The sequence below is a fragment of the Pseudorasbora parva genome, chromosome 20 (genome assembly GCF_024679245.1).
Source record: "Pseudorasbora parva isolate DD20220531a chromosome 20, ASM2467924v1, whole genome shotgun sequence".
In the NCBI taxonomy this organism is placed as follows: Eukaryota; Metazoa; Chordata; class Actinopteri; order Cypriniformes; family Gobionidae; genus Pseudorasbora; species Pseudorasbora parva.
In genome coordinates, this window is record NC_090191.1 from 13,077,815 (window position 1) to 13,092,135 (window position 14,321).

The 14,321-nt window shown below is 41.0% G+C and overlaps 1 protein-coding gene and 1 long non-coding RNA gene across 2 annotated transcripts in view; one reads left to right on the forward strand and one right to left on the reverse strand.

The window, feature by feature from the left end:
* LOC137049657 (zinc finger protein 569-like) overlaps positions 1–14,321 on the forward strand; it is a 38,548-nt gene that overhangs the window by 10,516 nt on the left and 13,711 nt on the right. The window contains exon 2 of the mRNA XM_067428255.1: positions 11,153–11,374. Coding sequence (XP_067284356.1) covers positions 11,203–11,374 — 172 coding nt within the window. The 5' untranslated portion in view covers positions 11,153–11,202. The remainder of the gene's footprint in view (positions 1–11,152; positions 11,375–14,321) is intronic.
* Positions 108–511, reverse strand: LOC137049651 (uncharacterized). The gene is made up of 3 exons (XR_010899668.1): positions 466–511; positions 298–372; positions 108–159 (listed from the first exon to the last, which is right to left on the reverse strand). It is a non-coding gene; the product is annotated as an uncharacterized lncRNA (long non-coding RNA).

Consider the following 14,321-nt stretch of genomic DNA (forward strand, 5'->3'; position numbering starts at 1 on the left):
TTATTGATTTGAGGAATTGACATTGAACAGGCAGCAACTCAACCGCCATCCTTGCATTTAATCCATTACAATTATGAATACATTTTAAAACCTCACCTCACCCCCTGCTGTGCCACCTGCCTCCCCTTTTGTCTCTTCCATGGCTGCATCATGGTTCTCCTAATAAATTAACAACTGTAGCCTATATGATATTGCAGACAAATATGGGACTTATATATGATCATTTATGTTTATCTTGTGCTCTTCTGTATGTGGAAAATTTCACATATTCATCATTAATTCCTTTTAAGACCTCACCTCCCACCCTCCACCTGTCACTTCATCTGTAACTCCTTTATCACCTGCCTCTTCCCTGATTGTACCAGCCTTCTCCTGATGACACATTATATACTTTTTTAAATGTAAATATAGGCTTGGTAAATGATCGGTTATGATGTTGTCCTGTCTCTTCGGTTATGATGTAACCTTACTCTTCGTAAAAAACTTCAGCAACGTTATTTCCTTTGTTTTTATTTTTTTCTGGGGGGGGCATTATGCTGAAATTAGATGACAGAATGTTTTACTTTTGCTAAGGTTAAAACAGAGAAATCGATTGCCAGCTATATATCTATATGGCTAGCTATCTAACGTAACGTTATTTATAACCTTTTCTAAAGCATGGCATAAGTGCCATACAAAATTCCATTATTGATTTAATGTCATATGCCTCGTATATATAATTCAATTTTAAAAAGCTTGCTAATTTAAACCGCTTGACTAAGACTAATTTACCTCATACAAAGTCGAGTCGTTCAAAATTGGTGCACACCAACGTATTTGTATCTTCCTAGTGTAATGTCTACCAATCAGATGCTCCGAACGGCAGCAACATAAACAAACCTTACTGCGCGTGCGCGCGTTTGTGGCTCAAACTTAACTTCCGTTTAAGAGAGGCTGCGTTATCTTTCTTATGCGTTATGCCGTTATCATATTTTAATTGTGCAACATTATCTTAATGTATATGTTTCTGTTGTTATTATAAATAATCTCCCATTTCTGTCTTCAATATAGAGTGGGGAAACGTCTTCCTTAAAAGGTAGTTCACCCAAAACTGAAAATCCTGTTTTTATCTCACCCTCGATCATGTCGATCCAAACCTGTAAATATCTTAGAATTGTGTCCGAAGATGACCGAGGGTCTTACGGGTTTGGAACGACATGAGGGTGAGTAATAATGACCGAATTCTAATTTTTCTGTGAACTAACCTAACCTAACTGACTTTGTAATGCCGTATTCTGTACAGTAGCCAAACGCGTGCGTACTCGCCTTTCAATTATACAATGCATCAGAATAACACGTTTCTTTGTTTCATAATATAAGATTAAAGTTGGGAAACTTAAACTTGTAGATTAAGTACCCTATTTGAGAGTGCTTGTATATGAATGCTAATGCATCACAAAAATCCCGTGCTCTATGCACTGCCATTAATTTTTGCGGTAAACACAAATCCGATCAGTTACTCCAGATGGTTTCCACTTGACGTGAACAAATGTAAAGTGATCTGCTTGATCGCATCACGGTGATCGCATAATGCCAAGTGTAAACGCAGCCACAATAAGTTACCTCTACAGTAGATTATTTCTGATTACAAGCAAATACATAACAAGTAAATCACATTAGACATAAAGCTATTACAGTAGACGCCAATGTCATATGCAGTCAGATATGATATTTATGAAGCATTCAAGTCTTTTTGGTCAGTCGCACACTTTTTTCTTCTTTTTTTTTGCGCTGGTGTCATGTGCTCTGCTTGATTGTTAGTATATCATGTTATCCAAGAATAGTATGTCAAAAATGTGTTTTTCTACTGAGTAGTGCTCCATACTATCTACAGCCAGACCGATAAACAAACACTGTAAGTTAACTTCGCCACTTCGCCAGGCGCGTAACCGTAGCAACGCGTGTGCGTTATGAAGCTGGTGATTTGCGAATGGTTTACTTGAGTATTAAACTTACTCGCTATTTTCCCTAAATCGGCCACCGCTACATCATGTTTATTTATTTTTCCTGTCAACGTGATTGGCTAAGACGAATAATCAGTCCTGTGTCTCCATGCGTCAAGCTTTATGAAAGGGGGTAAGTGCTGGCTACTGTATAATGACTGAAATCGTCAAATTGCCTTAAACAAATACTACAAACGGGCCGCAGAATATTACATTTTCTAATACATGCATAAATGGTATGGATTCTGTTAGCGCTGCACAAGGTTGCGGTGCCATCTGCTGGAAACTCTTCATTTAGCTCGATTATTTGTCAGGCTTTAAAGTGCATTAGGCAGTAACTGATCGTCACTGCTAGATTTCTGTCCCTTACGTCGATTTTGTTTAACATGTAAACGCATTAAACCCGCTTTCTGTCAACATATTGAAGTGCATATTTTAATGTAATGTGTTCTCACATGGTGATTTAAAATGGTAGGCCATGTATATAGCGAAAAACTTTTATAAAACATCAGATTTATATTTAAATCAGGTTTATTTTTTAATTCCAAGCAAAAATAATCAGTGGTGAAAACCTCTACAGAATGGTTGTCATAAATGTTACCAGATTATTGGTTGATTTCTCAAATATTACATGGCTGTATTTTTTGTGCTAACAGTTAAAAATAAAAATAAATATTTAAAGAAATATTGAAATATTCTTTGGTGATCTCATGTTTTTCGTTCTTACTGAGAATCATCCATAAAAGAGTAAGCTACATTTTTAATTAGCAGGGTATAAGGTGGACTAACATTCATAGCATAATACTCACTACTCACTACTCTTGAGTACTTTTAAAACGGCTACTTTTTACTCCTACTTTGAGTAATATTTAGGACAGGTACTTTTACTCTACTTAAATTAAATTTTTTGACAAGTAACAGTACTTCTACTTGAGTATGTTTTTCAGTACTCTTTCCACCACTGTTCCACAGTAAAGCTCATGCTTTTGGCTTTCTACTAAATTAATAGGAATTTCAATGATTTGAATGAGATATTGACATTGCCTAACATGAAACCATTTTTATATCTAAGGTCTCCCTATACATTCTTACAAAGCTATCATTCTAACCCTTTATGGTTCACGTTGCTTCAACAATTAAATTTCTACGTATTACTTTGTTATTCAGAAAAAAATACAACTTAAATTGCACTATGGAAATTATGGGCAGGCCTTAAGCCAGCAAATGAATTTGCTGTTTTTAACCTCTAGTAATCTATTCTCAAGGCAATTTTTTTAAAATTGTATTTTATTTTTAAATATATATATATATATTTGTATATATTTGTAATCTTTGGTCATCTTTTCTTTTATAAGTTGATTATATATTTTTATTCACAAATCAACCATAGTTTTACTGTAAATCGAGAAAATATTAATGTTTACATTAATGCTGTACCACAGTGGAACTACATTAATGTATTTTCCCATTTGGACTTATTATAGATTTTAGTGTCAATAATATGATTGCAGTTATTTATTTATTGAAATTGTTTATTGTAGTATAGTTGTGTTCATGTATAAGTACCAAATTATTTTCTTATTTTCAGTAAAGAAATACAGCAATATTTTAAAGAAAAGGGCAATAGGAAGAGTTAGCTCTTCCATGTGATGAGTGAGGATGAGTTAGCCAAATTATAGGGAATGGCATTGGCAACGTTTGCCTAAGTATTCCTCCAAATCTTTTTTGGTTTGTCTGATTGAAGCCATTTCATGTATTAACTTATTTGAAAAAAATATTTCATGGTTGGAACATAAAGCATACTACACTGAGATGCTGCAAATTGGGTGATTTTTAGGTCTGTTTTTGTCAATGATCCCCTTTGTTAGTTCAGAACAGTAAGATGGCCACAAAGACACTTCTGCTGGCTTCACCGCCTGCTGGCAGTTTAGAATACAATGAGCAATCCAGTTATTATACAGATAAGTGGTTTATCAAATTAATAAATATGCATGTTGTCTGCATATTTACGTTGTTAATGCATGATGGACTGGAACAACCCACCTATATCTACTCTATTTTGAAAAGGATAGTTCACCTAAATAAGAAAATTAATTTTGGTTTTGAAGTCCATAAAAGTGCATCTATCCATCATAAAAGTGCTCCACGTGTCTCCGGGGGGTTGTTAAAGGTCTTTTGAAACGTGCAGCAATGCATTTGTGTTAGAAAAATATCCATATTTTAAACTTTACAAACTAATTTCTAACTTCCGCTAAACGTCATATGCGCATTCACAAGAGACTTGCGTTCCTAGCACAGGCCCGGCTCCAGCTTTCAGATGCAGGGTGGGCCAAGTAAAATTCCTGGTGGGCTCAGACTTTTAACGTAATTTTTTTTCCTGTAACAACACTTAATTTTATAACAAAAGATGTAGTTCTTAAAAGCTCTCTATTACAGGGCTCAATGCAAATTAGCTTTTCTACAGGTTCATTCTGGTCCAGATTTTTACTTGGCTTGCAAACATTTTCCCTGACCCCACCATAAAAAATATTAGTAGTATTTTAATAAATATTAAAGGGTTCACCCAAAAATGAAATTTATGTCATTAATGACACCCTAATGTTGTTCCACACCCGTAAGACTAATCAAAGTTTATCTTCGGTACACAGTTTAAGATATTTATATTTAGTCCGAGAACATGTGCAAGTCTATGCACACTATACTGTCCATGTCCATAGAGGTAATAAAAACATCATCAAAGTAGTCCATATGTGACATCAGTAAGTTAATCAGAATCTCTTGAAGCATCCATCCATCCATCCATCCATCGATTATCTTCCGATTATCCGGGGCCGGGTCGCAGGGGCAACAGTCTAAGCAGAGACGCCCAGACTTCCTTCTCCCTAGCCACTTCCTCCAGCTCCTCCGGGGGAACCCTGAGGCGTTCCCAGGCCAGCCGGGAGACATAATCCCTCCAGCGTGTCCTGGGTCTTCCCCGGGGCCTCCTCCCAGTGGGACGTGCCTGGAACACCTGCCTGGGAAGGCGTCCAGGAGGCATCCGAAATAGATGCCCGAGCCACCTCAGCTGGCTCCTCTCGATGTGAAGGAGCAACGGCTCTACTCTGAGCTCCTCCCGAGTGACCGAGCTTCTCACCCTATCTCTAAGGGAGCGCCCAGCCACCCTGCAGAGAAAGCTCATTTCAGCCGCCTGTATCTGGGATCTTGTCCTTTCGGTCATGACCCACAGCTCATGACCATAGGTGAGAGTAGGAACGTAGATTGACCGGCAAATCGAGAGCTTCGCCTTATGGCTCAGCTCCTTCTTCACCACGACAGATCGGTACATCACCTGCATTACTGCAAATGCTGCACCGATCCGTCTGTCAATCTCCCGTTCCATCCTTCCCTCACTCGTGAACAAGACCCCAAGATACTTAAACTCCTCCACTTGAGACAAGAACTCTCCACCAACCTGAAGTGAGCAAGCTAACCTTTTCCGACAGAGAACCATGGCCTCGGACTTGGAGGTGCTAATTCTCATCCCAGCCGCTTCACACTCGGCTGCAAACCGTCCCAGTGCATGCTAAAGGTCCTGGTCTGAGGTTGCCAACATGACAACATCATCCGCAAAGAGCAGCGACGAAATCGCGTGGTCCCCAAACCGGACACTCCGGCCCTTGGCTGCGTCTAGAAATTCTGTCAATAAAAATTATGAACAGAACCGGTGACAAAGGGCAGCCCTGCCGGAGACCAACATGCACCGGGAACAAATTTGACTTACTACCGGCAATGCAAACCAAGCTCCTGCTCTGGTCGTAAAGGGACCGTACAGCCCTAAGCAAGGGGCCCCGGGACCCCATACTCCCAAAGCACCCTCCACAAGGTGCCATGAGGAACACAGTCGAAAGCCTTCTCCAAATCCACGAAGCACGTGGACTGGTTGAGCAAACTCCTATGAACCCTCCAGCACCCTGTGAAGGATATAGAGCTGGTCCAGTGTTCCACGACCGGGACAAAAACCACACAGCTCCTCTTGAATCCGAGGTTCCACTATCGGCCGAATTCTCCTCTCCAGTACCCTGGCATAGACTTTCCCAGGGAGACTGAGATGTTTGATCCCCCTGTAGTTGGAACACACTCTCCGGTCCCCCTTCTTGAAAAAAAGGGACCACCACCCCGGTCTGCCAGTCCATAGGCACTGTCCCCAACCGCCACGCGATGCAGCAGAGGCGTGTCAGCCAAGACAGCCTCACAACATCCAGAGACTTAAGGTACTCAGGGCGAATCTCATCCACCCCCGGCGCCTTGCCACCGAGGACTTATTAACTACCTCGATGACTTCAGCCCGGGTGATGGATGAGTCCCCCTCCGAGCCCTCAGCCACTGCTTCCTCAAAGGAAGACGTGTCGGTGGGATTTAGGAGATCCTCGAAGTATTCCTTCCACCGTCCAACAATATCCCCAGTCAAGGTCAGCAGGTGCCCATCTCCACTGTAGACAGTGTTGGTAGGGCACTGCTTCCCCCTCCTGAGGCGTCGAACGGTTTGCCAGAATCTCTTCGAGGCCAACCGATAGTCTTTCTCCATGGCCTCACCGAACTCCTCCCAGGCCCGAGTTTTTGCCTCCGCAACTACCCGGGCTGCCGTCCGCTTGGCCTGCCGGTACCTGTCAGCTGCCTCAGGAACCCCACAAGCCAACCAGGCCTGATAGGACTCCTTCTTCAGCTTGACGGCATTTCTTACTTCCGGTGTCCACCACCGACACCTCGACCTGCACCGGAGACCTTACGGCCACAGCTCCGAGTGGCCGCGTCGACAATGGAGTTGGAGAACATGGTCCATTCAGACTCAATATCTCCAGACTCCCTCGGGATCTGGTCGAAGCTCTGCCGGAGGTGGGAGTTGAAGATCTCTCTGACGGGGTTCAGCCAAACGTTCCCAAGAGACCCTCACAGTATGTTTGGGTCTGCCGAGTCTGTCCAGCTTCCTCCTCTGCCATCGGATCCAACTCACCACCAGGTAGTGATCGGTTGACAGCTGTGCCCCTCTCTTCACCCGAGTGTCCAAGACATACGGCCGGAGGTCAGATGAGACGACCACAAAGTCGATCATCGACCTTCGGCCTAGGGTGTCCTGGTGCCATGTGCACTGATGGACACCCTTATGCTTGAACATGGTGTTCGTTATGGACAAGCCATGGTTAGCACAGAAGTCCAATAACAGAACACCGCTCGGGCTCAGATCAGGGGGGCCGCTCCACCCAATCACACCCCTCCAGGTGTCTCTGTCACTGCCCACGTGGGCGTTGAAGTCTCTAGTCGGAGCACTTTCCAGCACCCCTCCCAGAGACCCCAAGAGGGCCGGGTACTCTGCACTGCCATTCGGGACGTAGGCACAAATGATAGTGAGAGACCTATCCCCGACTCGAAGGCGCAGGGAAGCAACCCCCTCGTTCACCGGGGTGAACTCCAACACATGGCGGCTGAGCTGGGGGGCTATAAGCAAACCCACTCCAGCCCGCCGCCTCTCACCATGGGCAACTCCAGAGTGGTAGAGAATCCAGCCTCTCTCAAGAAGTGTGGTTCCAGAGCCCAAGCTGTGCGTGGAGGTATCTCTTGACCTCCCGCACAAGCTCAGGCTCCTTCCCCTCCAACGAGGTGACATTCCATGTCCCTAGAGCCAGTTTCCGTGTCCAGAGATCAGGTCGTCGGGGGCCTCGCCTTCGACTGTCCGATCCACTACGCACCGGCACCTTATGATCCCTCCTTGCATACGAGCGCCAACCCCGGGCCTGGCTCCAGGGTGGGGCCCTGGCTGCGCCATACCGGGCGACGTCTCGGTCCTTGATTTTACGTTGGTCATAGTGGGCTTGTGAACTGCAATGCTCTTAAAGCATTACAAATAAATGTTTGGTCCAAAAACTACAACTTTTTCAGCATTGTCTTCTCATCCTGGTTTGTTTTCAATCCTCAAATAAAGATTCAATCGGTTATGAATCGGCAGATTGATATTTATTTGAAAGACGGTTTAGAAAGTACTAAGTAATGGAATTTTTTTTAGAAGGAGAGTAATTAGTAAAGTAATCTAATTACACTGTTAAAGATGTAGCCTAATTAGTAGCTATTCATTAATTCAATTATAGGCTACTTTTTAAATATTAAACTCAAACCACCAGTAGGTGGGGGAAAGCACTGTACTGATTCAACTTAAATAAATAACTGATTCAGCTTTGTAAGAAGCATTTCATGGTCTTGGAGTGGCCTAGCCAATCTACAGATCTCAACCCCATAGAAAATCTTTGGAGGAAGTTGAAAATCTGTGTTGCTCAGTGACATTCCCAAAATATCATTGCTATAGAGGAGATCTGCATGGAAGAATGGGCCAAACTACCAGCAACAGTGTGTAAAAACCTTGTGGCGTCTTACAGAAAACGTTTCATCTCTGTCATTGCCAACAAAGTTATAACTAAGTATTTGGTCAACAACAAAAGTTCATCTTAATACTTTTTTTCCACCATAATTTGCAAATAAATTCTTTAAAAATCAGACAATGTGATTTTCTGGATTTTTTTTCTCATTCTGTCTCATAGTTTAAATGTACCTATCATGAAAATTACTGGCCTCTCTAGGCTAGGCAGAAACAGAATTGATTCACTAATTGATTCAATAGATGTGAACGACGGCTGCTCAAAATGGCGTAAATGCAAAGAGAGCAAAAGAACACGCATATATAATGGAATCTTTTATTAACTTATTTCAAATGTTTTTATGAAAGTGTAATCTATTTAATATAGTCTACAAATAATACAATTCCCAAATTATTAACTCTATTCCAGTGTTCTGTCCACTAAACTAGGGAGCTGATTGAGGCCCTGTTTACACTTGGTATTAAGATGTTTTCGTCAATCGGATCACAAGTGGATGATGGCAAATACAGGTGTAAATGAGGTAAACATTTTTAGCTTGTCCACTTTCGACCACTTCCATAGGTAGTTGAAAACACATTTGACTGGATTGCTTTCGTAGTGAAAACGCTTGTGGTCGAATGTGTTCAAACAGCCACAAAAGACCGCCTACTCTCTGTCTACTGTCCTAATACATTAAAATTAGTGATGGGGAGTTTGGTTCTTTTCCGCAAACCGGTTCTTTCGGACAGTTTGTTTCAGTGAACCAGTTTATAAAAATGGATCACCGGATCTTTAACATCCTCGCGTAATGACTTAATTTCTATCATCCCAGCGGACGAAAATACATTCATATAAAGTATTTGTAATCATTAGTATAATAATAATAATTGTTATTATTGTCATTATCACCTTGGATAAGTATCTACATGTTTTGTAAAAGCACTCAATACAGCCATTGTCGTGCAAACGCTGATGTTTTACACAGATTAAATAAACTTACATTGACATAACATAAACTTTCACAAGTCCTCGGTTCACCCATGTTCATATTATCAGCACAGCATCAGCTGTACGAGAGAAACAGACAACGCTATATCACGCATGCTCAGTATCTTAGCTTATTGGTTCTCAGTATCGGTTATATCTGAAAGATCAAACATGTCAGAGAGAAACGGTTCTCGATTCTGTACTGGTAATCTGAGAACCGCTGCGAGTGTATGTGTGCAGAGCTGCGAACTGCTGCAAGCTGAATATGTAGTCTATATCAAACCTACTGTTTTGATTAATACATTTACAAATGTATATCAACTTAGAAATTAAATAACCTGTTCCTGAAAAGATCACGCATTACTGATAAAACAAAAATAAATGTTTTGTGTGACCGTTTTACAATCCATGCATTGTTTCCAAACTTTAAAATAATACAGTGATAAGACCGCTTATCAATCCCTCAATCAATCAATCAACTTTATTTATATAGCGCTTTTACAATGACGATTGTTTCAAAGCAGCTTCACAGTGTTAAACAGAACAATATTGCTACAAGATCGGATTTGGCAGTATAGTGGTTCTGGAGAAAACAGTGATGTTATCAGTTTATTTAATTTTTTCATATAGCGATAATGTTGGCAAATCAGTATTATAGTTTATAGAAATAAATAAGACCTAATTTTAGTTAAATAACTTGGATCATAATTTTTGTGTCCCCAACTGAGCAAGCCAAAGGCGACAGTGGCAAGGAACCAAAACTCCATCAGGGCATGATGGAGAAAAATCAACCTTGGGAGAAACCAGACTCAGTTGGGCTACCAGTTCTCCTCTGGCCTATTATTAAACAGTGTATGATTATTATTCAACCTTACAGATCAGAAATCATATTAGATCAGAATATTCAAAAATGTTTGGTATCACGCAAGAGATGAAAATGTATGTGATGAACATGTTTCAAACGTGATTCATTTTATACACCTGAAACCTGCATTTCATTCCTCTGAACAAATAACGTGCATGCTCAACTTTTTAGCTCTCAGCATTGAACATGTCCTAATGAAAGGGTTCTCGATTCTGTACTGGTGATCCGGGAACCGGAACCGCTGTACGTTCAGTAGTACACTGGCATTCTCAGTATCAGCAGAAAGTGAGTAACTATAGTAACTTGTGGGATCAGTGCTGATTTGAGAGGCAAACCGTTTAGAACGATTCAGTCTGATTTGGTGAACTGGTTTGACCGCTTCACTTAAAAAGAACCGATTCAAAAGAAAGATTAGTTCGCGAACCGGGCATCACTAGTAAACATTATAGGAAGCGCACTAGCCAGGCAGGATTTAAACTTTGTCGGCTGGAGACTAATGTTTGGTTTGAAGACAAAAAACATATCAAGCTCAATGTTCTCTCATCATTCCTGATTTCTAATACACACTCGCAGTACTCAGTTGGTCTTGTGGCTGTCAGAGCAAAAACAAAAGCTGCTGCTCTTCATGTATTTTTTCTTCTTTGTCCTCGGAAGCTTCTTTGTGTACATTGCGTGAGCTTTTTTTTCCATTAGATCGAAAGATTTGAAAAAACAAATTTACCCGACTGTAGAGCCTTCCCTCGAAGGACTCAGCACAGAAATGGTTGGACATGGACAAAAGAGACGGGTATGTGTCTCCCTGTTCTACTTGTGATCCAATCGACCAAAACTCATTTTAACACCAGGTGTAAACAGGGCCTGAGACACACCCAGAATTTAGTTTGTATTCATTTTTCTGTTATTCACCTAAAACATGACGTTATGTCTAAACACAGAATATCTCCTGGTGAAGCGACTGAGATCCACATGACGTACTATTATAAAGATGACGCTTATTAAAGAGGAGAGTGAAGACATGAAGATTGAAGAAGCGATCAGTGTGAAAAAAGAAGATATTGAAGAAAAAACAAAGATGGCGTTTATTAAAGAGGAGAGTGAAGACATGACGATTGAAGAAGCTTTCAGAGTCAAGTATGAAGATACTGAGGAACAAACAGGTTGGTTTCATTCTCAAAACTGAACTCAGTCATTTTGAACCTTATTCAAATGCCCAGCTCTACAAAAATTAATGATATTTTTGAAGAATGTCATATGAGTGTACTAAATAAAGTGTTTTTATATGACATTGAGCGGTATTTGACGTATTCACGTCCCTCATGCAGACAGACATGTTGAGATCAAATGACTAGATAATTACACTGCCTTCATGTGCATCTGAGAAGTGACTTTGTGTAAGGGCTTGGGAGATTCATGTAGTCAGTGGCATAAATCTTATTTGCTTTGTTGGCTGCCGCAGAGGGCTAGCAGTCACAAAACAAGGAAGGTCACATTGGATAAGAAATGCAGTCCCTTTGGCCAATGAGGCGTTTGGCGTGTTAAGCTGCCTTCCAGGGGTGATAAGTTCTTAAGTAATTTTACTTGATTACTGTACTAAGTATTATGTTATTTTTATTTTATTTATTTATTTATTTTATTTTTTTGGGGGGGGGGGGTTACTTTACTTGAGTACAATTACAAATCAATACTTTTACCTAATTACATTATTTAAAAAAAAAATCCTTACAATTTTATTTACAGTTAAAAAGTAGGCCTACTTCTTTTTTGGAGATCATTCTATTTTCCCTTGCTATTACCAAAGCAATTGAAATGTGCTGATGCCCAGTTTAATTTAAATGTATTTCTTCTACCAATGAGATTCATTTTCACATTCCATGAAATTGGTCAGACAGGTTCATTGTTCCTTTGGAAGTGACGTCATGTTGCATCAATTATTCCAGGTTTTCAACCTTCCGAGGGCTCTAGCTCCTGAACGGAGAGGCCCAGGACGTCGGGCGCATTCTTTAGAGGACATCGAGACCTTTCCAACGAGGTCTCACACGAGGCCCGGGGCCCCTGTGTTCACGAGAAATAAGGCCGATAATCCAACATTTTTTAACTGCCCGTTACTCCCGAACCACGGGGCCCAGGAACTCGGGGAGAACTCGTCCAGCACGGGGAGGGCTTTCCAACAAGACCCCGCACGAGCGTCGGGACCGCTGCGTTCCCGAACGGGAGCCCAAAACACAGGGACATACAGATTTCCAATTACGTAATGGCAGAAAAATAACTGACTCCAGGTCTCAGGGTTTATGGGTGATATTTCACATTCAATGTACATTTTATGGAGGAAAACACCTCTACTGTACAGGGCACGCTCAAACAAAAACACTCATCTAAGGCCATCCTTAAAAATATTTTGGTTTGCAGTAACAGTAAAAAAATAAATAAAAAAAACGGGTCGGTAGGTAGGTCTATCTATTTATTTTTAATTTTAATGTTAAAAAAAAGTAAATTTTTAGTGATGGTGATTACGTAGGTATGAATTTAAACACATTAGCATATCGTGACATCACTGACTGGGTCTTTAAGCCTTCCCTTCGGGCGCATAGGCTAATTGCAGGCTATATAGACCACAAACAATTTGTCAAAAACATGTTTATTGCATAAATTTCAGGTGCATTCATTAAGAAAAGGTTCCAACCACCAGCTAGCTGTCATTGACTCATAGCTGTCAACCCTCCCTTTTTTTCCGGGTTTCTCACTTTTTTCAGCTCTTTTCCCGATGGCTTCCCGTTTTAGTATTTTCCCATGATATGTTCCATATTTTTACGCTTGATTGTGTTAACTCAAACACGCAACTTTCTGTGTCTCTGAAGTGGCTTGCACTTGTTGCTAGACCAACGCATCTGGTGATATAGACTAGTGTATTTGAATATTAAAAAGCAAAAAGTTGTTTTTATGAATTTAATTAATTTAGTAGCTATAACCTACTGTTTACTTGTAAATATTACAGTAAACAAACATCACAGACAATGGCAGACCATTTTTTTTCTCAGACGTTATTTTATTTTTGTAAGATTATGTATTGTCTCTCAGTTTTTTTTTAAGAGACTCTGCCCCTCTTTCCTCCTTCTTGACAGCCTACATTTGGAATAATAGCTTTGATTAACGTTAATGATGAAAAAGGTTTAAAAATCGTGTTGTTTGGATTGTTTTTCCTTCTGTCGAGCCACAGCCGTTCACTAAGGGTGCGTTCACACTTGTCATGTTTGGTTCGATTAAAACAAACCCTGGTGCGATTGCTCGGTTAGTGCGGTTCATTTGAACATATGTGAACGGTGCCATCCGAACCCTGGTGCGTACCAAACAAGCGGACCGAGACCGCTAAAAAGATGGGTCTCGGTCCGCTTCCAAACGAACTCTGGTGCGGTTCGATTGATATATGAACGCAACACGGACCAAAGACATGTAAACGGACCAAAAACCGGACGTATAATGTCACAAGATGCGACGCATGCAGCTGATTTGACGACGCGGAAAGATCAGTGTATCCAAAATGAATAACTTTAACGTTAGAGGGCAAACGTGGAGCAACGAGGAAGTGCCTAATTAATATTTGGTCAGACGAGCATGTTTCGAAAATGCTAGAAAAAACACACAAAAAGCATACCTGGCTCTTCTCATCAAAGTTCCTGTGTTGCCCATTATTAGCAGGTACAGATGACAGAACGGCCGTCTCTTTTCTGCACAACGGAGGAAATACTGATGCTGTTTTGAATGTTTTGAACATTTCATGAGCTCTCTGGTAAAAAATAATGCCATATGTACACGCATAAAATGCCCGCGTGTAATCCGCACACAGCATTGTTTTGAATGTTCGGTAAGCAGGTCCTACGTCATATAAGCCGACCAATCAGGTTGTTACCGTTTCCCTATGCCTTTGGTTCGGTAACTTTAGGTTCGCTGTTAAAAATGCCTGTGTGAACGCTAGCGGATCAGGACTATTATGTTTTGTTTTTGTTTTTTGGTCCGGACCAAACAAACCAAACTAACCGAACTACAAGTGTGAACGCACCCTAAATCAGTGTTTCCCAAACTTTTTTCAGTCATGGCACCCTTTGAAAA